Consider the following 26464-nt stretch of genomic DNA (forward strand, 5'->3'; position numbering starts at 1 on the left):
AGGGCGTAAAGCAATGGAACTACACCTATTTCCAACACTCTGCCAATTGTAACCCTATTTGACAAAATATTGACTGGAAAATAAATGCTTATATTTAGCGTCACTGATAAGGGTTAAATAAGTAAATGATTTTAAGGTTCCTTTATTATTGGAAAACATCATCATTACAGACAGAAAAGCACAAAACTCACCATCCAATCCACCTCCTGACATGTTGGGGAAAATATGGCGTGTGCGCTGCTTGCAATCCGGCCAGAGACGGCGTGCTTCACTAAAGTAGTTTGCTACACAGCCGCCCCTAAACTGTGAGAAACAGTTTACTTCCTACAGGCAAGCAGTTGTTAAGGAACACTGAGATTTTTGTAATACAATAACACTTTAAACAGTGAAGTAATTGGCAAGGGTAACTGGTAACAAGTTTGACTGGACAAGATTTCAGAATGGCCGCCCCATGTTGATGGGGTAGGTGAAGATGAAAGTACCAACTTGTTCTTGTTTGGACTCGAAGGGACAGTGTCAGATGCTTCAGCTCTGTCTTCGGTCTCATCAGGCAGCCAGATCAGCTTAGCAACCGGGCGGATGTAAACTCGACCACCTGCTTCCACTCACAGCACGTACTCGTCCATCATGATGACGCGACCAAAGGCCAGGAAGCACAGACCTGCTGCAGATCTATTATCAAAACCACATTTCCAACTGCCAGATCCTCTTCTTCCTTTTGCCATTTCTGGCGAGCTTGCATCGAAGGAAGATATGAACTGACAAACTCCTTCCAGAACTGCTGCATCAATGCCTGACAAACCAGGCGTCATTTCACTGAAGGCCTTGGTCAACTCTTTCAATCTTCCCTTGAAATTGGTTCCATTGTCACATAGGATCTCATGTGGGGTACCTCTTTGAGACCGAAAATGGTTAAATGCCGTCAGAAATGCATCAGCGTCAAGGGAGTCTAGCAGATCAAGGTAGACCACTCAAGTGGTCATACACTTCCAAATGATTTCCCATTCTTTGCTCACTTCTCCGACCAAGGGAGACCGTGAATGGGCCAAAGCAATCTACTCCGGTAGAATAGAAAGCAGGTTTACCAATGCGGAGCCGGGATGACGGTAGATCTGCCATCTTGGGAATGGAGGGTTTCCCACGTCGCCTGATGCAGCCCTCACACCAACTTTGTAGGCTTCTAATGGACTGAGACGGAGATCAGCAAGAACCATGTCCGCACCGCAATGTCCCAAGCGGCAATCGGCCTCTTGAATGAGCAGACGGGTAATTGGATGCTTTGGATCTAGCACTATCAGATGCTTGGCGTAAGAGTCCAGCTCTGACGCCCGACGGAGATGCCCACCAACCCTGATCAGCTGACTTTCAGCATCATATTCAGGGCAGAGACAGCTCAGTCAACTTTTGGTGGATACAGGCTTGCCAGCGGACAAAGTCCATTCTGGAAGCAGTCTGTCTGTACCCGCTGGAACAAGAGCCTCTCAATATTGGGTCGGTCATCAACGCTCAGGAACAAAGGTTTTTCTTCCCCTTGGGATTGGTACAGAGCTTTACTGTACCCTTCAACCAGCTCGTCCCAATTATCAAAGCCTGAAACATCAACCTTTGGGCTTTTTTCTTGGGGTGTCACCATCAGCCCTGTGAAGAAGTCTGGTTTCACTTCCAAATGGACCTCTTCTTTGGTAAGCTTCAGTGGTTCTTTTGGCCAGTCTGTCTCAGAATGAAGCAGAAAGAATGGAGTATGCCATCGAATGCTGTCATGTATTTGTTACAATGGGAGACCTCAAGTAAGGTCATCTGCAGGATTGTTTTGCGACTCTACATACTGCCAGGTGACATGATTCATCAGCCGTTGAACTTCAGCGACCCGAGCACCAACGAATCTGTTATCTGTTTCTCAGAGTTGGGTTCTTTCCAGAGAAAGCGTAGCTAAGGGCGGTCGGCTTCCAAAGTTGAGATGCATTGAAACATCGCCTTGATGTCCCCACATACATGTATGTCCGTGGGGTGTTTTCTGAACCTGAGGAGAACACCCACCAATGATGACCCAAGAGAAGGGCCTGGAAAAAGGTTTTCATTCAGGGATTCACCTTGGTATCGAAAGGCACAATTGAAGACAAGGCGGAACTTGTCATTCTGGTGCACAACATGATGCAGAATTTACCACTGCCACTCTGGTCACACCTCCCTTGTGGACAACAGTATGGACAAGGCCTTTTTCCTTGAGTTCCTGGATCTTGTGACTATGAATCTTTGCCAAATTGGGGTCTTTCAACAGGTGTTGTTCATTTCTCTTCAATGAAGGCAGCACTGCACTGGCTGGACAGGAGAGTGTGGGCTTATCAAGCCTCCACAGAAGTGGTGTCGCCACTCGGTGCACGTCATCCACCTTGACATACGTTGATTTTGCTTCAAGCAGGTCCACCGCTCTTTGGTCCTGCTTTGATCAGGTAACTTTGTATATAACGGGTTTGCCCTTACCCAACGTATATTAATAAGCACTGTTATATATAATTAACATCTCCCCAACGCAAAAATACATCTTGATACAGTGCTTATTAATATACGTTGGGTAAGGGCAAACCCGTTATATATAATTAACATCTTCCCAACACAAAAATACATCTTGAAAATAGTTCACGGTACCCGCTGCTTCATTTGACTCGGACCGGCCATCCGACCCCGGCAAGCTCGGTGGTCGAGTGGTTAAGACATCTGCACTAGTAAGCAGGAGGTCCTGGGTTCGAGTCCCACCCGAGTAAGCTTGTGGGGTTTTTTTCGCAAGCTCTCGGACAAGCACTGAGCATACAGTGCTTATTAATATACGTTGGGTAAGGGCAAACCCGTTATATATAATTAACATCTCCCCAACGCAAAAATACATCTTGAAGATCAGGTAACTTGCTTTCTCTCAGCATACATCTGGATATCCATGGTCCATAAAAGAGAGACATTCTCATGGAGGACAGCATCTTGTTTGCTTGTTTTCCAGCTCCTCGGTCTTCATGCGGACGGTCTGCTGAGACTGGAGGTGGTGACCTGCCAAAGCAAGCTCTTTCTCCCGATCAGCAACCCTTATCTTGGAGAGGGCTGAGCTGTTAGTGCTTACATGAGAACTTGAGTCACTACTAGTGTTGCTACTGGTAGTTTGGCATCTGGTGTGCTTGCGTGACTGACTGTTGAGTTGGGCTGTACTCAGGCTTCCAGCCTGGCTCCTGGTGTGGGCACTGGAATGGGCACCGGCATTGGTACTGGCATGGCCACTGACTCGGTTGCCATCATGGCCACCAGCTTGGTCACCGGCACGAAGATCGAGTTGGGCAGGTTCCTCACTCCAGCCACATTGGCCAAGCGAGTGCACAGAAGGCTCAGGTGAAACCGCCGACCTTGACACCGCATCCTCCACTGATGTGGATGGTGCAGTCCATTCTGATCTCAGAGCTCATATGGTGGTCTTGCATTCAGCCATCATTTACGCAATCCAAGAAAAACCATGAGGATAAATTTTACATGGCAGGTAAATCACGTCAGGGTCACCATGAATAATATTGAGGCCAATATTCATTGTTTGCGGTGTTCACATAACTTTATTCGTGGTCATGGTATAATATATGACATGTCAGTTCGGTTGGTGGACAACTTAGAGATGATTAAAAAACTACAGGTAGTCCAATACCTCTAACCAGTCTAAATTGAGATAAAAAGAAAGGCAGTAAAACAAGAAATTAATTATATTAACCCGCTGATATGTATTCATGTATCAATAGTAGAGATAAACATAATCACCACGGTAGATGACGAATACAGAAAAAGATGATCGATGACTCGTGATGTCAAGTTGCTGGTAGCGACATTTCGGCTGCTGGTGCTGCTAGCCTTTATTAAGTAACTGAAGTCTAAATGCTGCAGAGTCCGCTATATACCACTGGACCGCGTCCTCCGCATGCCCCCCACCGTGTACTACGGACATAGTACGGGTGACCTCAGCGGGCGTCGCACACTCCACTCCATGGACGTGAAGGGGCGTGTCCTCCTCTGTTGATGCTGTTTCGGTTGAGGTGGATGTGGATGGCCTCCTTGATGCGTCTGGTGTGCCAATGCTGGTCCTGGTCCACACACTGCACGCCGTCCCAGTTACGGTGGTGACCAGCTCCCTAGATGTGTTTGGCTACCGCTGACGAATCCACACCTGAGAGTTTCACGTCGCGCTTGTGCTCCTTGATTCTTTGGCCGATGGGTCTGCCAGTTTTGCCAACGTACACCTTGTCGAAGTCACCGCACAGTATCCTGTAGACTAACTCCTCTGCGTCTTCCGGGTGGGATAGGATCCATAGGACGCACTAGTTGGTTCCTCAAGGTGGTGGACGATCAGAATGCGGTGCGGACAGTGTGGCCCTCTAGGGTACCCAACATCATTCATCCTGCAGTCATCAAGATCCAAGACCAGCACCAAAGTGGAGCAACCGAAGTACAAGGCCTTCACCGTTCTTCCCTTCATGGACAGTATCTCCAGACAGCTAAAGAGGATCCTGGAGGACCATGGTGTTTAGATTTGGTATTAGGTGGTAAAATCGTCTGCTTGTTTTTGTCTAATTCTTTTGTGCTGGCCATTGACAAATACTACGTGATCCATTCCTTCTAATTCAATGCAAATAACGCAGCAAACACAGTCGACGCAGACAACACATTTTATACAATTATAACAATCGAAACACACTTCACAGCTGTCTAAGACGCTTGAGTCATTGCAGTAGTAAGAACTGTAACAATAAATACAATTTGTACACTCGTCGCACGTCGAACACTGGATACATTTCCTACAGTTGTGACATTTGTGGCATTCGTTACAGTCGATACATTCAAACAAAGCATCAGATTTTAAAAAGTGTATACAACCGACTGCATCTACCACATTAACAGATTGAACCATGTCTTTGCAAAAGAAACGACTGATGTAGAAATTTTATATGTTTGTTTCTATTTAACGAAATTTTTTTTTTTTATTTTAATTGGTAATCCAATCACTGGGAATAAATATTTGCTTCGGTTTATAAACTTTATTTCCGTCTTTGGTTTGTCTCACCAAACAAATATGATGCCTTTGACTCTGTACGTCTAGTTTCGCTTGCTCGATTATATCACGTTTCATTTCACAACCATTTACAGTTAACTACGCGGTGTGAGTCACAACTAATTTTTAATAGCATATTCAAATTAAGTGGCAAAAGTTGGCTCAAATCTTCCAGATATCTTGAAAACGGAGTGCTTCAGAGGAATACTGACCTCATGTGATGATAATGTTATCAGGAGACAAGTCACGTGACATAAAAGGTGCACTCCTGAAGGCCCTATATCTCTTGAAGTGCATCTCTGATTGGGATCAAATCTTGCAGATATCTTGAAAAAGGAATTCTTCAGAGGAAAATTGACCTCATGTGATAATGACGTCATCAGGAGACAAGTCACGTGACATGAAAGCTACACTCTTTAAGGCCCTGTATCTCCTGAAGATGTCCGATTGGGTTCAACTCTTGCGGATATCTTGAAAAGTGAGTGCTTTAGAGAATTTTTGACCTGATGTGATGAGGACGTCATCAGGAGACAAGTCATGTGACATTAAATGTGCACTGTTTAAAGCCCCATATATCCTGGAGTACTTCAAATGACTTTAGTGCTTTTGCAAATTTGGATCTTCATCAAAGTTGTACCAGTGGCGGACCCTGATGCACAGATAGTCCTAGAACAATGACGTCATGATGACATCATCAAGTTATTTGTTATTTATTTTTGAATATTTATTTCAGTCCATTGACTTAATTTGCACACAATTTCAGGGTAAAAGTTACATAAAGGAAAAACCTTGAAGCAAAGATTTATAAATACTTTTATCACTGTTACGTGATAAAATATCTTATGCGCAGAAACAATGTACACGTGTATCGTCAGTCTTACTGAGCTATAAAAAGCCGGTCCAAGGCTGACCCAGAGATGTGTACATTTGTAATGTAAGGGTCCCATGCGCATGCTCAGTTTTTGCCAAATAGTTAACAAACGCAACCATATATGGTGAAGAAGCTGATATGCAAATGTGATCATGCACATTTGATAACCTTTAACCAATAGGAATTCCTGGAATCTTTGTCGGTTGGCAGTGAACAAACAGCTACGCTCGCTAACACTGCCACTTCGTCACAGCTGTTTGTGGGAGCAGGGCACGTTTGGACTTGAAAGAAATTTTTATCGTTCAGTAACATCCTTTGCTGGTTACAAGGATTTTGCCTGGCTGTCGGAAACCTTTTCTGCTTGGAGATGCCACGACCTCGCCACCGGCCTTCCCGCTATTCGCCGGAGCCCACTCCACTCCCAACTAAAAGGGCAAGAGGAGCCCCAAAAAATGGGCAACACCAGTTCCTTGCTACGCTTGTCCACCAGTAGGCAACGATGGATCGGGGTCGTCAGCGGCTACTTCTGCCCCAGCAGTGGCGTCTGCCCCATCTTCTGTTCAGTGTGGTCCGGCCATTATTGCTGCGGCAGGGGCTCGCCCACCGATTGCAGTTTCACTACCACACCATCTATTTGCTCTACACTATGGGTTGGCTGTACCCCTGGCAACACTGTGTGGTTCGACGTCGACACTAAGTTTTGGCCCGCCTGGCTTGCCACCCACAAGAGTGGCCTCGGGACTGGTGACCACTGCAGCACCCCTGCACCGCGATAATGGGGATGGCTGCTCCTCTGTTGGCATCATCGCCGACGGGTCTTCACCAGTGATAGCGGGTACACTCCAGGTCCCATCGGCATCGCCAGCCATCAGTGGCAAGTGGGACAGCTAGCACTTCTAACTGGGTGAGGTAGGCCTATCTGCTTCGGGTGGTGAGTGCAATCCGCAAGACGTTGTCAGACGAGGGGACAATAGGGCCATGGGTGTGGGCTTACCATTTAGCCTCAGTCAGTTTGATCACCCAGAACCTCTTCATCAGGTGTCTAACTCCACTGGGGCTTCATTTGCCTCAGGCCGTGAAAGAAAAAATTTGGGCTGGGGCCTTTGTTGATTTTTCACTTTTGTATCACGATTTAGCGAACACAGTTTTGTCTAGGTCAGAGCAATCGCAGCAGAATCTTACATTGTCCATAGAAAAAGAGAACCTGGTTGTTTGTAAACCTAGCGCAGTGAAGAAGAAAATCGAAGATGGGGAAATATAAGTCTGTGTTCCGCACGTACATGGCGGTTTACTTACAAAAGCACACATCGTGCTTTGCTGAGTTATTGAAATACGTGGAAATCATGTAGCTCGCTTCCATTCAATTTCCCGGTCTTGCGTGGCAAACACATGATGAGCAATTTCGGCTCAAGCAATAATTTAATCCGTTGCGTTCATTGGGCGATCTCGTCTACGAGCTCTGGTTCACTGTAGCAGCCACTAATGTCACGTCCATGAGTAGCCATAGGCTATTGCAAGAGGCTCAACAAGCCAAGAAAATTGCCAAAATGAGTTTTTGCTTTGCTTTCAATAACTTACAGGGCTGTCACTTTCCGGCTTGTAGGTTCTCCCATTCTTGTAGCAAGTGCCAGCATTTTGGTCATGGCGCTGCGTGCTGTAGAATTGGTGGCACAGTGTCATGACTCCTCTCCCTCCTCTTGCACAGACCTAGATCGTGAAATTGGCTGCTTACTGGGGGCAGCCCTTGCTCCTAATGCTCAGAAAACATATGCCATAGGCTGGAGGGCATTTTGCCAGTTTCACCATGACTGTTTGTCAAATGGATCACAAGCATCAATAGATGATGTTTGCCAGTTTGTGGCATGGTTTTCATTGGCAAATGTGGCTTCAGTGACAATTGCTACATATGTGTCAGGTGTTGCTTTCTGTGATAAAGTTATTTTGGTTGTGACCCCACAAAAGATTTTTTAGTGACTAAATTGATTGAGGGATGACGTCGTATCTGCCCCACAATGGACATCATTGCATACCCTTGCACGTCTGATTGATGCGCTCCCTGTTGTTTGTGCTTCCCATTATGAATTCCAGTTATTTCGGGCAATACTCCTCTCTGCCTTTTTTGGCTTTATGCAAGTCGGTGAATTTGCAGCTCAATCAAAAACTCAGGTTCCGTGGGCCATACTCACTGCAGCCGATGTGCATTTCTGTGATGTAGAATCTCCGAATGTGTCCGTCTCATTATGGCTCCACTGCTCAAAAACTAATCAATGCGATCCTCCCCAGTTTGTGCGGTTGGTGCAATCGGACGACCCAAAGGTTTGCCCAATGCCTGCAGTGCTTGCTCACGTGGACATGCGTCCATGGGAAGCTAGCACATTTTTATACCATTTTGATGGGTAGCCAGTTACACAAAACCAGTTCAATGTCGTTGTGAGGAAAGTTTTGCAATTTGTTCGCTTGGACAAGCATCATTTTCGGGGTCATTCCTTCAGGATTGGGGCGGCATCCTGGGCAGCTACACAAGGAGTTCCTTACCTGGGTATTCAGGAAAGGGGAGATGGTGTTCACAGGCTTACTTGTCATACTTGTGCCCCCTTCTTCAATATCACTAATATCCGTGGAAATGCATGGGCAAACCCATTTAACAAACGCGGCATACATTTACCTCAAGCATTCAATTTGTGCAACTTCTGTTGTTTTTCCTGGCCTGTGTGTTGTTTGGTTTCCTTCTCAGTTGCCATTTGGATATTGGGCGATCCAATTGTTTGCGGAGCAGAACAACCCTTGGGCGTTCGAGTCTAGGTTCTGGAAAGCAAGGGGGGTGCAGGGTTGTGCGATGTTCACACCATGGTGGATGAGTTGATTGCAACCAAAATGATAATGCTACATGTTGGCACTAATAATTTGATTAGAATCGATGAATATGGCCTCCGCCAAAAGGTTTCAGTGCTTCTCCATGACCTGGCCCGGCAATTTCTGCATTCCATACTCATTTGGTCTTGCCACGGGTCCAATACAAAGAGCTCGTTCTCAGCCAGCAATCGAAAGGAAACGGTGAACCATCAATTGTTGAGCTAGGTCCCAGTCTTCTCACTTGGTACATGCATATTGCCTGCACCATCAGGTCTCAGTTGTCTTTATTTCTTAGGGATGGCGTACGCTTGTCTCCATCGGGAAACAATCTGTTTGCAGAAGCGCTCAGAGTTTGCACCCTTTATTACCTTGGTCAGAGTTATGTGTAATGGTTGGAAGTTGGCATTCATGTTGTAAGTGTTCTCCTAAATTAGTTTCATTGAGCACTCGTTTAACCACTTCCTACCGGGGACTCCGGGATCGGAGACATATGGTTTATATGGGTGGCCGGGGTCTCCAAACTCGGACAAAGGAAACAGGGCCCTGTAACAAAAGACCGTACTCTGAACAGAAGACCAGGCTGCTGGGCATTACCGGCAGTTTTCACTCTCAAAAGTGGTGATAATCCAGCGTTGTTTGGAAACCGTATACCAGGGTTTGGGGCATTGAGAGCGAGCGGATTACCACCAGGGACAAAGGCGCTCCACCACCGCAGTGATGAGCCACACAGTACCGCCACACGCTTATCTGGCCCCTATTGAAAAGAGGTCAGCAGTGCACTGAGCCAGGTTCGTGAGCAAAAGACAGTTATACAACACCGCACAGCCTGGACTCTGTTTACAAGGCTGCTGGCATGGCTGAAATACTTGGGCGTCAATGAAGGCCACCTGTCAACTTAGAGTAGTGCCTAAAGATTGCTTGGTGCGGCCATAAACGACCGTTTAATGAAATGATGAATTTTTGAAGGATTTTGAAACGGAAAAAAATGATAGTCATGCCGGCCCAGCATCATCAACATTGAAAAATGCCCCGGCATGAAGTGGTTAAAAGTGGTACCGGTAGGTATCAACTTGCTTTCCATGGTGTTAGTCAGTGGGGGTATAGTATTCTTCAAATCATCTACTGATGACGTCATGTAATTATCAAGCGCCTTCTAGCGACAGGTTAAGAATTCAGAAAAGTGAATTTGGAGTAGATGTCTGTGGCGGAGTTTGTCCGAATCGCCTGAAAATTGACTCATATGATGATCTTCACCCAGTCAACACGTGTAAAGTTTGGGGCCAATGACGTCATCAGACTGGAAGTTATGATAAAAAGTTCTTGTATTTTTCAAAAAATCAACCATAACAGATTTAAGCATGAATTGTTCATTGTATGATAGCTAAAACATTGAAGTCAACTGCATGAAGTGCATAAGTGGTCTACTTCTCCACACAGATGAAGCACCAACAATGAATACCCCCTTACAATATTTGCAAACTCAAAAATCTCTTTCACATACTGTGCATGGACTGCTGTGTGCGTGGACACGCAATATCTGCCTGTAATGTGTGGCAGACAGTGCACAGTGCGTAGGGAATATGCTCAAGACTTAGCAAGATGCTGAGTACTTAGTGTGGAGAGCAGATCGCATTGTATGGAACGCCAAATGACATAAATGTTTAAAATCTCTAATCTGTGCTTTTTCTGCAATAACAATCGTGTTTTGTATTGTATTTTGTATTGTACATGTCTGATTGGGTTGAAACCTTGCAGGTAGTTAGGAAGGGAAAGTTTATAAACGTAGACTGACCTCTGGTAATGACAATATCATCAGCAAACGAGTCACGTGACATTAAAGGTGCACTGTTTAAAGCCCTATATCTCCTGGGGTACACATCCCATCGATTTCAAACTTTACCGAAATGTTGTCGATGGCTTTGGTGATGCTCCGTGTGGACTCCGTGCAACTTGCCATATCTTTTCCCCAAAAGAAATCCTGTGAACAATCCCACTGCTGCCACCAAATGGAGCGTGAACTCATGGGGTCTTGTCCTCCTGATCAGCAACACCAAAACAGGGAAACAACTCACAGGATTTACAACAAAACTTCTTTAATCCATTAAAACCTGGCCTACAGCTTTCCGCTCTGCAGTTACAACCACAACTACATGTACACCGTTACAACTCTCATCCAAAAGAGTGTATAACATTGTATTAACAATTTCCGTCCAGGAACTTTGCCAAACCCTCCCTCCCCCCAAACTACAAGCATCCCGAAATAGAAACCAATTTCCGCTGCGCACAAAATGTTATACAATTACAAAAGAAGCGGTCCGTTACAATAGGAATAACCAAGGATTCTTTCCAATCTGTAGGAAATACACCAGTGGTGAGTGAGGTACAATGACATGTAGTTGTGATCTTACTAATAACTGGTAGCATCAGTCCATACAGTTCACCACTAAAGATATTGGCATGGGATCCAACGGACACAATTTGCAGCTCGAGTCCGTAATGAGCCTCTTCATCACTGCCTCAGTGAGCGGTGAGAAGCAGTTAATATATAATTTTAGAGAATGGACAGACCTCTCAATGGAATGAGATATCGTTGCATGTGCCCATAGTTCTAAACTTAATACTTGACCACCAAGCTTATTGTGAATTTATCAATTTTGGACTCAAAGAAACTTCCCATCTCATTTACCAACTCAAATTTATTGTCAAACGAGAGCAGGGGAGTCCAAGTGTGTTGTTTTGGCAACCAATTTAATAATCCTGAAAAGCTTACCTGTATCCGTAGAACTATTGTTAATTAAATCAGAATGTTAAGAGCACCTGCTATCTGTCATTAATACATCGAAAAAATAGAAAAAAATATTACATTCATGAAGCACCTACATGTATTTTGGCGCACTTTGATTACATTCTGACCCACTGTGTGAAGGGTTCCGACATCACAATATTTGCCAAGTTTCTATTGCTGCCCACCTGGTACCAGTTTGCCTGCTTGCAAGCATTTTCACTTGAAATATGGAATTTGACAGTGTTCCCTTGAGTCTTTACCTGATGTTGTCTTAGCACAGTTACCTATTTGTCTCAGTCCTGGTGTCAAGTACATCATGGACATACAGTTTTCATTTTTCTTACCTCTGTAGAGACATCATGAATATCTATGCAGAACCTCCACCTGGTATGTGTGTTGTGCCAGAAGAGGACATTACAAAGGTCAGTGTAAGTGCTAAATGTGATATAACAAGTGTGACCTGGTACATCGTAATCAGAATAAGTCGCTGAGGCTGTTTTATGTAATGGCTGAGTAAAGTGGAGATGTGTGTAAATGTTGAAAAATCAATATGGCAGTTTTTGTATATTTTGGAAGTACCAGTATATATATATATGTATAAAAGGTCACCATCAACATACTTGTAAAGTGTACCATTTGAAAGCTTATGAAATTCTCTTTCTGACCATGTACATATCTCAAAAAGTCAGTTGGTGACTTACTCCTGACTACATTGTACCAGGCCGCATACATGTATATATTCTTACCCAACAAAATTAATCAGAAGTTATAAGAGCTGTTTGCAGTATGGGCCTGGTCACATTTTAGTGACATTAACTAAATGAAGAAAATGCCATTAATTGGTGAGTTGAAGTACATGTTGTTTGAATCAGCTTCAGGATGTGGAGATGTATCATTTCATCAAATCCATGTACATCTCATGACTCATTACAAGTAGTTGCTAGTCATCCCATGTTTGGGATGTTAGTAACACACCATTTTTTGTTTTGGTACAGGTACATGCCTTGATAACGGGTCCATTTGACACTCCTTATGAAGGAGGGTTCTTCCATTTCCTGATAAGATTTCCACCAGATTACCCAATAAGACCACCACGTGTAAAGCTTGTCACTACCGGGGAAGGAAAAGTCCGTTTTAATCCAAATTTGTATCGAAATGGCAAGGTCTGCCTAAGTATTCTTGGGTAAGTTTCTTCCATTTTTAGGCTGTTTCATTAAGGGTTCAACAAAACATACAGAAGTAAGCTTGGGAAATTCCCCAAGCAAATTCCCCAATTTGTCATTCAAAATGCTGCTTTTTCCCTGCATACAAACTTGAGTATATTGGTCCAATATGCAATGTTCTCCCCAGTACACAAAAGTAGCCAGTACCCATTTTTTCACCCTTGATGTGCACATGTAATTATCACTGGACAGCCAGTACTATCTTGCATAGTGCAGGTCTGTTTCGGTGAGATTAGGCCGAGCATTTCGCCAATATCTAACGTACATGCAGACGAAAAAGTAATAAGCCTAACAGCTGACCTGTTCTTGTTTTGTATGCAAAATAGATTCCCTCCCACCAATTACAGACCAACGGAAATTCCAAAATGTTAACACTTTCTTACGTCCAGTCCTTTATATGAACTGGTTCTCAAGTTTATTAAACCTTTACTTACGTGCAACATCGGGTACCAGTTTCCAAGTAGTGCTTTGCCGGGCCACGATGTGTCCATGGCACAGGGCGGCCGGCCAGTTACATTCACTGTTCTCTGCTGTTGCGTCAAACAAGTAGGCGAATTCAAAATCATTGTGTTATTCATTTGAATCATATTTATTAATATGATTTAAAATTAATTAAAAAGTTGAAGGCTGGCACATGTATATCGAATACTAATCCTCTGCGTATACTGTGCCGTACAGTACATGTTGGCCTACAGTACATTGCCATAGTGTGTAACAATGCTTGCTGGTACATGGTGCATGTCAACACGTACATGTATAACATTAGGTTCACCATAAGACAAGGTTTTTGGAGAGTCTCTTCGAGCTCGCATTAAGCATGTTTGACTGTATTATGAAATTTGTTTAGACTGCCATCATTTTTTAAGGACTGGCAAGTATGTCACTTATCCATTCAATGATAAGCCTACATGCATCTACATGTACATGTACATCAGTAACATACAGTTACATGTAACTGTTACACTTCACAATAGAGAATGAAGACCTCACAGGACAGCATCTCACTACCAGTACAGAAATGTAGCACGCAAAACTGTTTATATAACAGACAACTAATATAAGAATTAGATCAATACATGTATGCAATCAAAAAACATTGCTGAGTTAGTCATTAGATTTTCATAAATAGGACATACATATACATGGATATGTAATTCAATAAAAATAGTGCAGTCAACTCATTTAAGAAGCACATTGTTTCTCTTATCTTAGAGGCGTGATGGTGATTGCCCAAACGCAGGGTCTATTTCTATTACAGACCTGAGTTTTTGCTGGAAAGAGGGTCAAAACATGTTTTAGTTTTAGGTGGAAAGGCTTGCGGTAGCACCATGCGAAGAAATACATCTATTATGAGTGTGTGGTTCTGAAAAGAACTGGGAGTATACTCAACATTTCGGTCTCCTGACGACAGACTGAGCATGTGGTCTGAAACATTGAGTATACTCCCGGTTCTTTTCAGAAGCACACATACTCATAAGAGATATATTCCTTCACATGGTGCTATCGCAAGCCTTTCCACCTATTGCTGTCTTTCACCATGAAAAGCCTAAAATTCCATATGTTTTAGTTTTGTGTTGGGCCTCAAAACAGAATAAAAACATATTTTCAATAGGAATAAAACAGGAATTTTTGCAAAAATTTAACAAGGGTTAGTACAATTTTCATTTTCAAGTTGAAGTTTTTCATCAGGAAATCTTAATGTAATATAGGGAAGAAAGTCCAGATTTTCTGTGTTAGGTGTTCTTGGCATTGTATAATGGCTCAAATTGTTCATGGTTTGGCATACTGTCTGTTCAGTTTTCACAGGTTTTACCTAAATAAATATGGAAATGACAAATTGTGCAAAGCATTTATATGACTCTGAACCCAACTTGATGTTTAAGAATTTGGTGTTCTTGACAAATTCTGGTTAGGTTAAAGTCTTTCCCCCCAAATAAAAAAATTATTGAAAAACTTCAGTTTTGGTCACAGGTTATTCTTGAATTGCTTTTACCTGAATGTTTGCTTGAATCTCATATCTGAGTGTGTTGTGACAGATCTGTCATCTTGAAGTAGCCAAGTGGACAACAAACACGCGCTGATTATCTGTCTTCTCCTAGGCACAGCATAGCTTGCAATGGCTTGCAGTTTCCTTCATTTAGCTCTTGCTGCCAAAAGTCGGCATAATTTGTCTATCAGCCCCAAGCTAAAGTGCGCCCCAAATCGGCAAAAGAAAGACAGGTGGTTATAAGCCCAGAATTGGAAGATTCGATATAATAAGTCGACAAACTTTTCAGTCATGAAACCCATGTTTTGACAACTCTCATGGCACTATTAACGCAAAATTTGGATGCATTTTCAATCAAAAATTAACATGTCATATTGATGAATTCACTCCCGGAATCAAGTCTTGAACCGTGTGCTTTGCAGTGTCTACATTGACAATAACCATTTTGTTTGTATGCGGTGCACATGCGTGTATAAAGTGCATTTGCATGGATGTTCTGTGGCATGCAATGAGCTGGTCCATTCGGCGTCATCTGGTTTTGTTTTTTGCCAGTGTGTTTCAAATCCCAAAATAACTGTCTTTATTTTTGACCGTTAATATGAATATATTCTAGCAAATCGTTATGAAGTATGGAACATTGCCATTCATTTTGAAAGGTAAATCATTTGCACAACTTAATCTGAACTGTATGCTACAAAGTGTTTAAAAGGAAAGTTTGTAATTGATCTCCCATGCATGCACCCCTACCGTGCGTGAAGGATAAGTGGATAAATCTGTCATGTTGATTGCACCATCGTGGCATCTACCAGTAAAGTTTTTATTATACGGTACTTTTCCTTTTATCCTATAAAAAGGCCAACTGTTGATGCGTTATCCTTTGTTTTGGTTATACAAAGAAATTATTACAGATCGTTGTGACGTGTAAACTAAATAGCACCACTGTTCAAAAGAGGAAACATTCTGCTTGGATTGAAATGTCAGTCCCTCAGTTTCTTTTGAATTGTACTGTGTATGTTTTTTAAGTCATGACAGCCAGTAAGCAATTTGCATTTTTTGTATTTGCCTACAAGAGTAAAGATTGACAGTCAGGCCCATCCAAGTATCAAGTACGACTGGTTTTGCACAGAAAACTCTTGAAATTAGCATTTCTCACCTTGAAAGCATATCAGGGTTACCGGATCAATCGTACTGTGCAGCTCATGATACAAAGTAATACATACCGAGGATAGGCTGTAAGGTCCCTGGAAGTACTGCAAAATATGAATACATACATGTTACGCATGTAGTTTAAGTCAGGGCCAGGTCTGTGTCTCCACCATGCATGTTTTGCTCATGTAGGCTGGTATAATGTGGTGAGGCATTTGATACTGTATTAATGTTCAAAGTTGTCACCGTGTTTTGACTTCGTTCATTTTTTAATTTCCCACTCAGTACAAGAACTGAATGCTGAAAAATACTCAACTAGTCCCTTTCACTTGGCACCACTTATAACATTTACTTTTCGAGAATTCCTTTAGAGTTCACAAGTGATACAACACATGTAATAGCTTGGTGGAAGAGCTACTTAACATCAAATAATTATTTCTCATTTCCTCTGTAGGTCAAACGTAGTTACTTCTAGGGTTCGACTCTTATTTTTTAGCTCTTACCAAAAACATTCACCGACCTCTACATATTCTGGCATTAATTTGCCGAGAAAACCCACCCTAGCTGTAAACTGTTCATCAATTCTCTTTATTTTGTATTCAACTTGCCATTTGACTATAACCTTGTGTACAATCTGGGCTGAAATATTAGCTGGGATATTCTTCAAGAGGAATTTTTTCATCGAAAGATTTGATGCGAAATTATTTTAATTTCCAGAGCATTTTAAGCAGAACCTTAGTCATGTTAGTGACTCGAGACATGCTTAAGATGAGCAGAGCATGCAGTTTTCTCAATGATCAGTTGACTGTGAAAAGGCAGAGTAAAAACAAGCCTCAAAATGCATCCTTGAATAAAAAAGGACATAAGAAATATGTTCAGGCAAAGATAAGTTTACAATTTCTAGCTCACGTCATAAAAATGAAGGAACCCTCCATCGAAGCAGAGTGTGAGAGCCGCTCAGGCATGGCATGGTCCTTCCACTGGCACCTGCGCACACTCCGCAATACAATGTTGCGCCGCAGGTACCAGTCACATGCACGGCATGTACATATACACACTTGCGCAATACAATGTACGTGTACATGTACAAAACATACGCGATGGTTTTTTGGGACACGAGGTTGACTATGCATAACGGTCGGCAGCCAGTGATCACCTGAGATCTGAGATCCAAATCATTCATTAGGCTGTGGCTTTAAATTACACGTTGACAAATTGGGCACTGGCTGCGGCCTCTCTATATAGACTCGCGCATAACATCAGGTCGTAGCCAAGTTATTTGGACCCAGCCTAGTTTCCGACAAATACGCCCTCTTCTACTTTAATAAACTGGTTCTCGAAATACTACATTTTGAAAATGCATTATACGGGAGGAGGGGGACCAGTCCACACCAATACACATGCCTTACATAATGCAACGTTGCTGCACCTCTTGGTATTCCTTGTCATTGTCAGTAAATCATAAGCCTCGTCTGTAAATTCAAACTCGACCCCCAAACTGCAGTAAACCTCTTTTTTATTAAAATTTTGAGAAAGTTGACTTTCGGGGAAAAATACACTACTCAAAAAAATAGCAGGGTGGCCCAAAATTTTGGCAGGGCAGTCCGCCCTGCTAAAACAGCCCATGGAGAACACTGAGGGCTTATCACATGTATTCTTTTCTTATAATGAATACTTCAGCCTTGTTTACCATGTGGACCGACCTTCCTACGCAATCACCTCCGGTGGTGGACCATCCTTTCGTACCTCTAGGTCCGGATGTAACTCTGACGATGGACGTGTTGCTATACTGATGGGGAGCCCCTCTTCCTGCACTCCATGCCTCCGGGGACTGGGACACTGCCTCTTATGACATACACATCAATGTGTCAGAACCTCAAGCGGTGTTCAATGCTTTTCCCAACTTTCCACAACACTGTTCGAGTCTAGAGTGACAACTCCATGGCAGTGGCATACATCAATCATCAGGGCCTCACTCGCTCTCCCCAACTCTGCGTCCTTGCGTGTCAGCTCTTCATGTGAACAAATGATCAAGGCATCACCCTCCAAGCTATCCACATAGCAGGAACTAGCAACAGCATGGCAGATGCACTCTCTCGGGGTGCCGTCGGACCAACAGACTGGACACTTCATCCAAACATGGTCTGCCAGATCTTCACAGATCTTCATATTGCATCCGCCGACAATGCCCATCTCTTGACGTCATTGTCCAGTTAGATTGTTTTTTTGAGGAGCAGTTATCATGGTTTTGTGCGGTACTACTGCTACTACTCTACACTGTCAATGAAATTCAATGAAAGTGTTCCTCTATAGGAGGGTCCAGTTCAAAATAAATGAATGCATTCTCATATACACATTTGTGGTTATTGTTCAGAAGTCTGGAAACCACATACATCTTTACACAAGTGCTCAGGAGTACCTTCACAGTGACTTCTTGTAGTCTCAAAATATCTCCAAGAAACCACTCCACACAGATGCAAACTTGGAACAGCTGCATTGAATGCTTCCAGGTCTCTGGTGATTATTGTAGTCGTTTGGAAAGTTGTTTGTAGCTGTGGGCACAAAGGAGAGGCCAAATGATCAAAATATAAAACATTTTGATTTAAAAATGCATTTTTAAAGCCCCAAATTATTACCCTAATTTTAACTGATACTGCTTTAATTCAAATGTTATTTTTAATTATTCAAAATCGAGGCAGGTAAGCAGTAATTCTGAAGCAAAGTACCCTACTAAAAGTGACCTTTTCAAACCAACTGATTTTTTAATTGGATTTAATTGAAATGAATTGGGTCTAACTGGCAATCAATTGGTGCTCAATTGGTTTCAGTTGGTAAGTTTTCTCTTCCGTTTGTTTTCTCCCATCAATTGGAGAATTCAAATGAGATGCAATTGGTTTTAATTGGCATTTTTTTCTTTGCTGTTTATTTTTCCCAATCAAGTGGAATTTCAAATGGGACACAGCTTGTTTCAATTGTTTCTTCAGTTGGTTTCAATTGGATTGTAAATTGGCACTCAAATGGTGTCAATTGGTTTGAAATGGTCCAACTGAGAAAAGGTCCAAATTTACTATTCAAACCAATTGTGAACCCAATTGGATTCCAATTGATTCCAAGCAAAAGCAATTGGTTTTGAAATTGGTAATTGAATTGGTAAGTGAATTGGATCCAATTGGTATGTGAATTGGTTCCAATGGGTAAGTGAATTGGATCCAATGAGTAAGTGAATTGGTCTCAAGAAGTAAATGAATTTAACACTTTCAGTAGGGTAGGGTTACTAGACATGTCAGAATGCAGTTTGGTCAATTAGGCTTCATTACAAAGCACCGGTATTATGGTCCCATCATCAGGACCATGTCCATTATCATGCTCACCACTGCATGTCATGTGAATTCAGCTTTCTTACTTCATTGAAGTAGTCCAATGTAAATAAAAAATTGGTCATTTTCATATTGGAAATCAGGGTTACCACATGTACATGCAGGTACATTGATATCATCCAGAAGCATGAACTCTTCGTCATCCAAAATGTCATAGAAATATGCTTTGAGAAGCATGACAAGGTTATCTCTGATTCTGTGTAGATTCGCCATGTTAATTTTTACAATCGCAATTGATTGAGAGCATTTTCACTGTATTGATACGTGATCATGCATCCTGTGCCCAGCTGTCACACCTTCCTGAAATCAAAACAGCTTACAAATATGGATGGAAGCTTGTGTGCGAGGACTCGCATTTGATTCACTCTCTGGTAGTTAATTTGTTCTGCGGGTCATTAATTTGTTTTTGCAGTACATGGACAGGTCCAGCATGGAGCCCAGCCCAGTCTCTGTCCAGTGTGTTGATCTCTATCCAGTCACTTATGAATGACAAGCCGTACCACAATGAACCTGGATTTGAACAGGTAGGCTGTATCATGAAAAGTTAAGTGTTACAGTCAAGACCAGAGAGTCTGAGACCAAGATCAGCAGCCTGAAACAAAGACTAAGACCAGGGAGGAAAGAGTAATCTGAGACTAAGACCAAGACTGACAGTCTGAGACCAAGAATGAGACCAAGACCACACTTGTAAAAAAAGGATGGAAATCATCTGTGTGTGTTTACCCAAGACTGTGAGAATAAAGATGGGGTATGGCCGTACATAGGTATATTTTTAGTATGCCAGAATGGTCGTGGAGTGCACTTCAACATTGTTGTGGGTTTTCCCTTTGCATTCTTCAATGTCGTGTTTACTTTTCGATCCACTTAAATGTCACATTATTCCAGGCACAATGCGTGTAGCCTGTGTATTAACTAAAACTACAATACAGTGACATCTTAAAAAAGTGTTTTCTCCAAATGTATTTTACAGAGGTGCCCCTGGCCCTCCCTTGCTCTGTAGAAAATGCCATGCTATCATGCTAATCTCAGACTCAAAATAAAGGACTTGGAAGACAGTGTATTGTGTTTATGCCACAGCCACTGAGGAGTGTTTTATTCCAGTTACCACAGATAGGAGCATACCGGTTGAACAGTCAATTGTTACAGTTATCATATTAAATAAAGGGCAATATCGGGCCCAACCAGGCATGGGTAACACCAGGCCCAAAGCTACAAAGGCATGCACAAACAACGAACATACATTATGAAAGATGGAATTCGCATGTAAGAACGGACATATATGAAACAAATAACTGCAACACAGTGAGGGCAACCATATGCCCTTTCGGCAACACCAGGCTCGACCAGTAATGCCACGTTTACACTTGATCCTGCAAGGATCAGATTCGGCGAGAGCAATCAAGCGAGGGAATCAGATCCGTGCTGCATGTACACTGGATCCTGATCCTGCGTGGCATCGATGAAATGCTGCAACCTCAGGGCAAAGGTTCACTGATTATGCGCACTGGAGCAAAACGTCAGCCAGTATTACATATACTTACGCGATGTATGTATGTCTCATTGTCTTATCTTAGGTACATGTAGTTTCAGATGAAATGATGAAAAATGGGGAAATGGAAGGTTTTGGGTCAGCGATATGCAGCGGTAACGAAAGCCACTAAAGGTTACTCCGATAAAGCGTGGGAATGGGCAAGTACCAGTTTACTACCAACTCACAGGACAAAAGCACATGGGCTTAATTGGGAACAAGCATAATGCTGGTTATGTACATAGCGGCCAGACCAACAGCGTATGTATGGTGCGTGTACAATGTCATGTAAGTATACATGACATGTCAGTCTTCACGATGACACACTTGTTTTTCGCTCGCTTCAAGACTTGCACTGGATGTAGTTACGTCAAATTCTGGGATCTGATCCAGCGTTGCGTGTACACTTGCAAATTGATCCTGTGCACGGGATCTGAACCGGATCTGATCCTTCCCGAGAGGATGATCTGATCCTGCATTGCGTTTATACATGTTTTGAGCCGGATCTGATCCCCATGCCGGATCTGATCCTCCTCGCCAGATCAAGTGTAAACGCAGTGTAATAGGCAACTATGTGCCGAAAGCCACTGCAGCATACATGATATACTTGACGAAAAATGATATGCATGTATATGTAAATGATGAAATATATGGCAATAATTGACAACTAATAAAATTGAACATGAATAACAAAATATTATCTTCCCACTGATGATACATTCAGTTGGGAAAACATAGCTTCTTGACACTTGAAAGTGCTATATTGGATAAGAAAAGGAGGAGGAAAGGGTGGTGGAAAAATTTTGTGGCAGAAAATTCTCCTCTCTTTACTCTGTGGTTGGCTGTGACCAAGTGACCACATGCTGGCTTCAAACATGCTTTAAGAGACAAAGGGACCCTACATGGCCGAGCTATTAAAAAGATTTATGATGATGATCCTGCATTGGCATTCCTGAGCTGCCTCCTGCTTGGTTACCGTCACCCAGAATTCTGGGCACAGTGTCTCCTGGACCAGTCCATCACTCAACAACTGCGCCATGATCAAATAGCCCTTCACTGAGTATAAAACCTTTACCATGAATTGGTAAAGGGAGCTATCCTGTTGTTTTGTTAAAGTATCAATAAAGCAACTGATATCATATTAAAAGGAATCTAGTGTGTCATGCTGTTCTGAAAAAACCCAAGTTCTTGTTGTAGCAGCATTAATCAAATGGAAACAATTCCATAGGGATGCCACTATATTTCCCCGTAGTTACTTATTAGCTTTCACAAAGGAATAACGTGACCTGAACAGTCAATTTAGCAGGAAAATTCACAATGGATACACAATTTTTCAGACCAGTCTCATGGGGTTTATGCACCGGGTATCAAGCAGCACCCATATATAGAACTCTTTCCCTCAAGGTGGATGCATACTATCCAACCCCAGCTGAACGCTTGTTTTCATAAGTTCTGTGGTTCTCACTATTGAATCGTTCACAATCAAAAATGGTGCCTCAACCAGTGCATAAACGTCTAGTTAACGGACAATGTGACTACAAAGTAACGTATGCTCCACAAACACTTTATGCAATATACAAGCATCTCTAGACTGGTCTCGAGACCGAGACCAGTCTTGATGACTACAACACTGGAGAAGTCTAACCCTTGTAACCCTTGTAAGTATTAACCCTCCTATGCTGAAGTCACTCTTTGCGTCACTTGGTAAACACCTCAAAGAAGCACAGCTGTGTTGTGTTGTGCACTACACCAACAAGCAAGAGAGTGACCTTGGGCACTTGTGCATATTTGTGCTGTAAAACTAAAGGAGGGTTAATACATGTATACTGTTACGTGCGGAGAATGCACGGCAGAAGAAAAATCAAAAGACGGGAATCAGGACACTAAAACATACGAGCAAAGGACAATAAAGGAACTAATTTGGAATAACATTTAATTATTAACTTAAATCAGCAAAGCAGTAAATTAAAACAAAGTAAATCTAGTGGTTTGCTGCAACTTAAACTTCCCATGCAAGAACATTGTGAATTTGAACAGTCAAAAGCATAAAAGGAAATTATTTACATTAGCACAGCCAAGCAGAATTAATTACACTGAAAATTAGCAAGCCGGCAAAAACATATTAATATGCGAAGAGGCAAATTATATTCGGCCGAGTATGATTACCTTAAGGAGCCAGCACAAGAACAGAAGAAAATTAGGCCCCGCCCAGTCAGTGCCATGGCTAAAAGAGCGCGGTCGTCGGGCCAAGCACCTCCGCACTCCGCGCCAGAACAGCCCAGTTCAGACAGGCAGGTCAGTGTCGATCCCCGAGATTCGGCTTCTACATGGAGCCACGACACTCCAGGGTCCACAGTCCCTCAGCGGTGTCAGCCTTGGCCACAGTGCAGAAGTAATCAAGACGTAGACGACAAGGAGGTGCTGACCCAACGCCGGCTATTTCGAAACGCACATGCTAGAAGCATATAGGCACTGACTGAGAGCGAAATCAATGACTACGGAGTCTTTTATACGTACCTTTTCAGGGAGACACAAAAGGATTTGGATCAACTGGGATCGTAACAGTACATATGTATGTTAAGTATGTAGGTTTGTTCTTAATTAAATTAAAAAGTAAATTTGTTTTCACAATACTTGAGCAGCTCAGTTGATTCAAAGTCTTGTTGTAAAAAAGAAACAAGAAAACAATATTGTGAGCCAGTCTCAATCTGTTGGTTGTGTCATCACCATTTGTGAACACTTGACTAGACTGTGCAAGCTTTTTAATTTTTAATTGACTTTTTTGCAATATTGCGGAAAAGGCATTCTTTCTTTTTTCTTTTTTTGGCTTCTTCTTTTTGGCTTTTCTGCATAGTGCACTCCTGAGTGTTCCTGATCGTTAATCATTCATGCGTAGAGATGTTTTAGTCCCTAGCCAGAACTTGGCACGCGTTCGAGTCCACTCCAGCCTGACGGTCCTCTGCTCAACTACCTGCTAATCTACGGGCTCTTGACTATAATACGGCCTTACTTCAGTTGAAGCAAAGTCACCGTGTCTTTGGTTGAAGATGACATCGATTTTATTGGCGTCCTCACTGCCTATGATATATTCCGGATTCCGTCAGCCTCCCTTAATTCCGGAGGAAGTGAAGTAGGCTCTTTGCCTTAGCGGACCGCTCCCCCTTGTAAGGCTGGAGTGGCCCTTGGACCATGTCTCCTTCTCGCTCTCCCTTTATTTAGGGCCTTCAAGCAGAATGTCTGGGAGACAACTACTCTGTTGAACATAGTGGAACACTGTTATAACAGGGTCCTTGGAACTTTACAAATTCCTTATGTTATCAGTTATGAAAAATAGATGAATTTAAAAACAAAAAGAAATTCTTTGTCATAAGCATGACCTTGTATTATAAATTATAAATATTATAAATGCTCATCCTGTCTATCTTCGATTATACGTATACATGTATTGTGAGAGTCCTTGGGACGCCCTCCTCAATGAACATGAGCCACTGCCCCATTTTTCCAAGCAGCCATCACATGCAAATGCAACCTGGCTAGCCTCCAACATATCTACAGAGGAGGCATCCAGCTGTAATCCAAATGGTAGCACTTTCCGGGTCAACTTCCTGGATCATTGCCCTGGTGAATACGCCATCCGACGCGGACCCAATCCGAGTCTCCGTCACAGCCTTCTGGAGCTACTGTGGCTACCATCGATAGGTCCGCCCAGGCCATGGGGAAGTGAGTCCACGCTTTACTTGGTGATCTCTAATGACCACTACAAGTCCAAACCTACGGCATTCGAGACTACATTACCAGGCACCAAGACAGGAACGATCAAGTAATGTTTTCCAGGCAGTTTCCCTATCTTTTTCAGTTCTGTCACGGTAAATTTGTCATCGTGACGCAGACCTACCGCTGCGTCTCTCCAGTCCGCATTCCCAGACATCCGAACCTAACGTTCTTCAAGCCATAGGGATTTTTACACCCCTTGGCACCCCGTAATCCAAGGTTCCTCAAGGGGCCCTGTGGGACAAATTTTGCGAATCTATTTCCACTGCGTCTCACGACGTACAATCCTGTGATCAGCAGAATGACCATTTCGTGTCCCCTACTTACGTGGCCCCACATGAGCACAGATTCTGCCATGCGGCCGTGCCACAATGCACACTGTCCAAACATATGTTCACTTCAAAATGTGGGCATGTCCAAAATTATTGTGATTGTTACGAGGTCAGTCAAAAGTAGGCCTGCTATGAGTCACCTATTTTGTTGTGAGAGGGGAGTGGGTTAGCGTAGCATTTCTTTCCTCGCTTTGCACCAATGAGGTCTGGGTTCGAGTCCCAGCTTGGCCCAGGCTTTAAGTGCATTTGGTTTCCAGTCCATACTCGCTCTCGCAGGTTTTCTCCGGGTACTCCGGTTTCCTCCTGCCTCTAAAACTGGACCTTCTTCCTAACTCTGTAATGTGATGCTGATTAATAAAGTGTATGAATAAACATACAGTTATTGGTACAAATAGCCTGAGTTATTGAAAGCGCCATTAAAACAAAACAACAACATATTTTGTTGCGATATGTTTGCAGGCTTTCTCTTCTGATATTGTCTCTCAGCGTGATTGAAATGAAGAGAGAGAATTTTGTCAGAATCCATTTGTTTCTGAAATGAATACACATGCTTAGCACGACTTCGGACATCAAAATGGTTTTGTTTTGTCTTTTGCCCGCAGAGATTTTCCTTGAGCGGAAATTACTAGCAATTTCGCCCAGTCAAGGTTAACATGTATTCTTCACGGAGTGAGTTGCCATGGACGCTCATTCTGTTATTCATATCGCAGTGTCATGCAACCTGACTCCTCAACGCCAGCCATTTATTTTTCGCGAATGCATGAAAGTGATCAAAGTTTTCTGTTGCTGTCGGCACACCGGCGACCACTCTGGGTACGGAGCACGGCTTACCTTCAATTTGACATGAACGTCTTCGACAACCTTCTGCATATTCAGGTGTTATACAATGCTGCTAAAGACAACTTATGCATTTGACTAAGCAAGCCTTTTTGCTAGAAGCTCCTTGCTCGATAAAGACTGACACCAACTTTATCTAGGTTACATGAAGTCTTTGTCTCGGTCTCTGACCTATTTTATTTCTTCCCCTCTTATCAAGGTAAATTCCTTTGATGGGAAGGAAGAGTTCTCCTTTCTGCCCAGACCTCACTACAGTCATGCAAGAGACTCTGAATGATACTGTCATCTCTGTCTTTGAGTATATCTTGCGGCTTTCTTGCCTCTTTTTTTTTCACACTGCCAACCAAAGCCACATTATTGGAAAGGACAAGGGATCATGCAGTTGACCTGTAGACGATCCACATGGCAGTATCCGATGACATAGTGGCGGACGCACTCTGCCTTGGATGATAGAATTATGATGATTACATCGATCTCTTCAGTTCCTTGAATGATTAACTTCCCACGATCTTCCTCTTTGGGGGACTTTCTAGCAATGCTACAGCCATGGCCGCATGCAACGTCATCTGCCCGCCTTTCAAATTTGTGGCAGCAGATTTTAACATTGTGTTATGTGCATCGATAGTCAGGTTTTGGCTCCAGCTAACGTTCCTGCAAGTAGTATAACAGAATCTTGTATCAAC

The 26464-nt window shown here is 42.8% G+C and overlaps 1 protein-coding gene across 8 annotated transcripts in view; it reads left to right on the forward strand.

The window, feature by feature from the left end:
* The window catches only part of ube2z (ubiquitin conjugating enzyme E2 Z), a 71884-nt gene that overhangs the window by 5335 nt on the left and 40085 nt on the right, over positions 1–26464 (forward strand). For 4 of the 8 annotated variants that reach the window (XM_022252500.2, XM_022252502.2, XM_022252505.2 and 1 more), the window contains 3 exons: positions 11933–12008; positions 12576–12763; positions 19726–19837. In XM_022252500.2, coding sequence (XP_022108192.1) covers positions 11933–12008; positions 12576–12763; positions 19726–19837 — 376 coding nt within the window. Of the gene's footprint in view, positions 1–11152; positions 11323–11932; positions 12009–12575; positions 12764–19725; positions 19838–26464 lie in introns of all 8 variants that reach the window. The other 4 variants (XM_022252501.2, XM_022252507.2, XM_087140299.1 and 1 more) reach the window with 3 other exon arrangements.

Source organism: Acanthaster planci, linkage group LG08 (genome assembly GCF_054643075.1).
Source record: "Acanthaster planci isolate LZ-2023a linkage group LG08, COTS_SCS, whole genome shotgun sequence".
Classification (NCBI taxonomy): domain Eukaryota; kingdom Metazoa; phylum Echinodermata; class Asteroidea; order Valvatida; family Acanthasteridae; genus Acanthaster; species Acanthaster planci.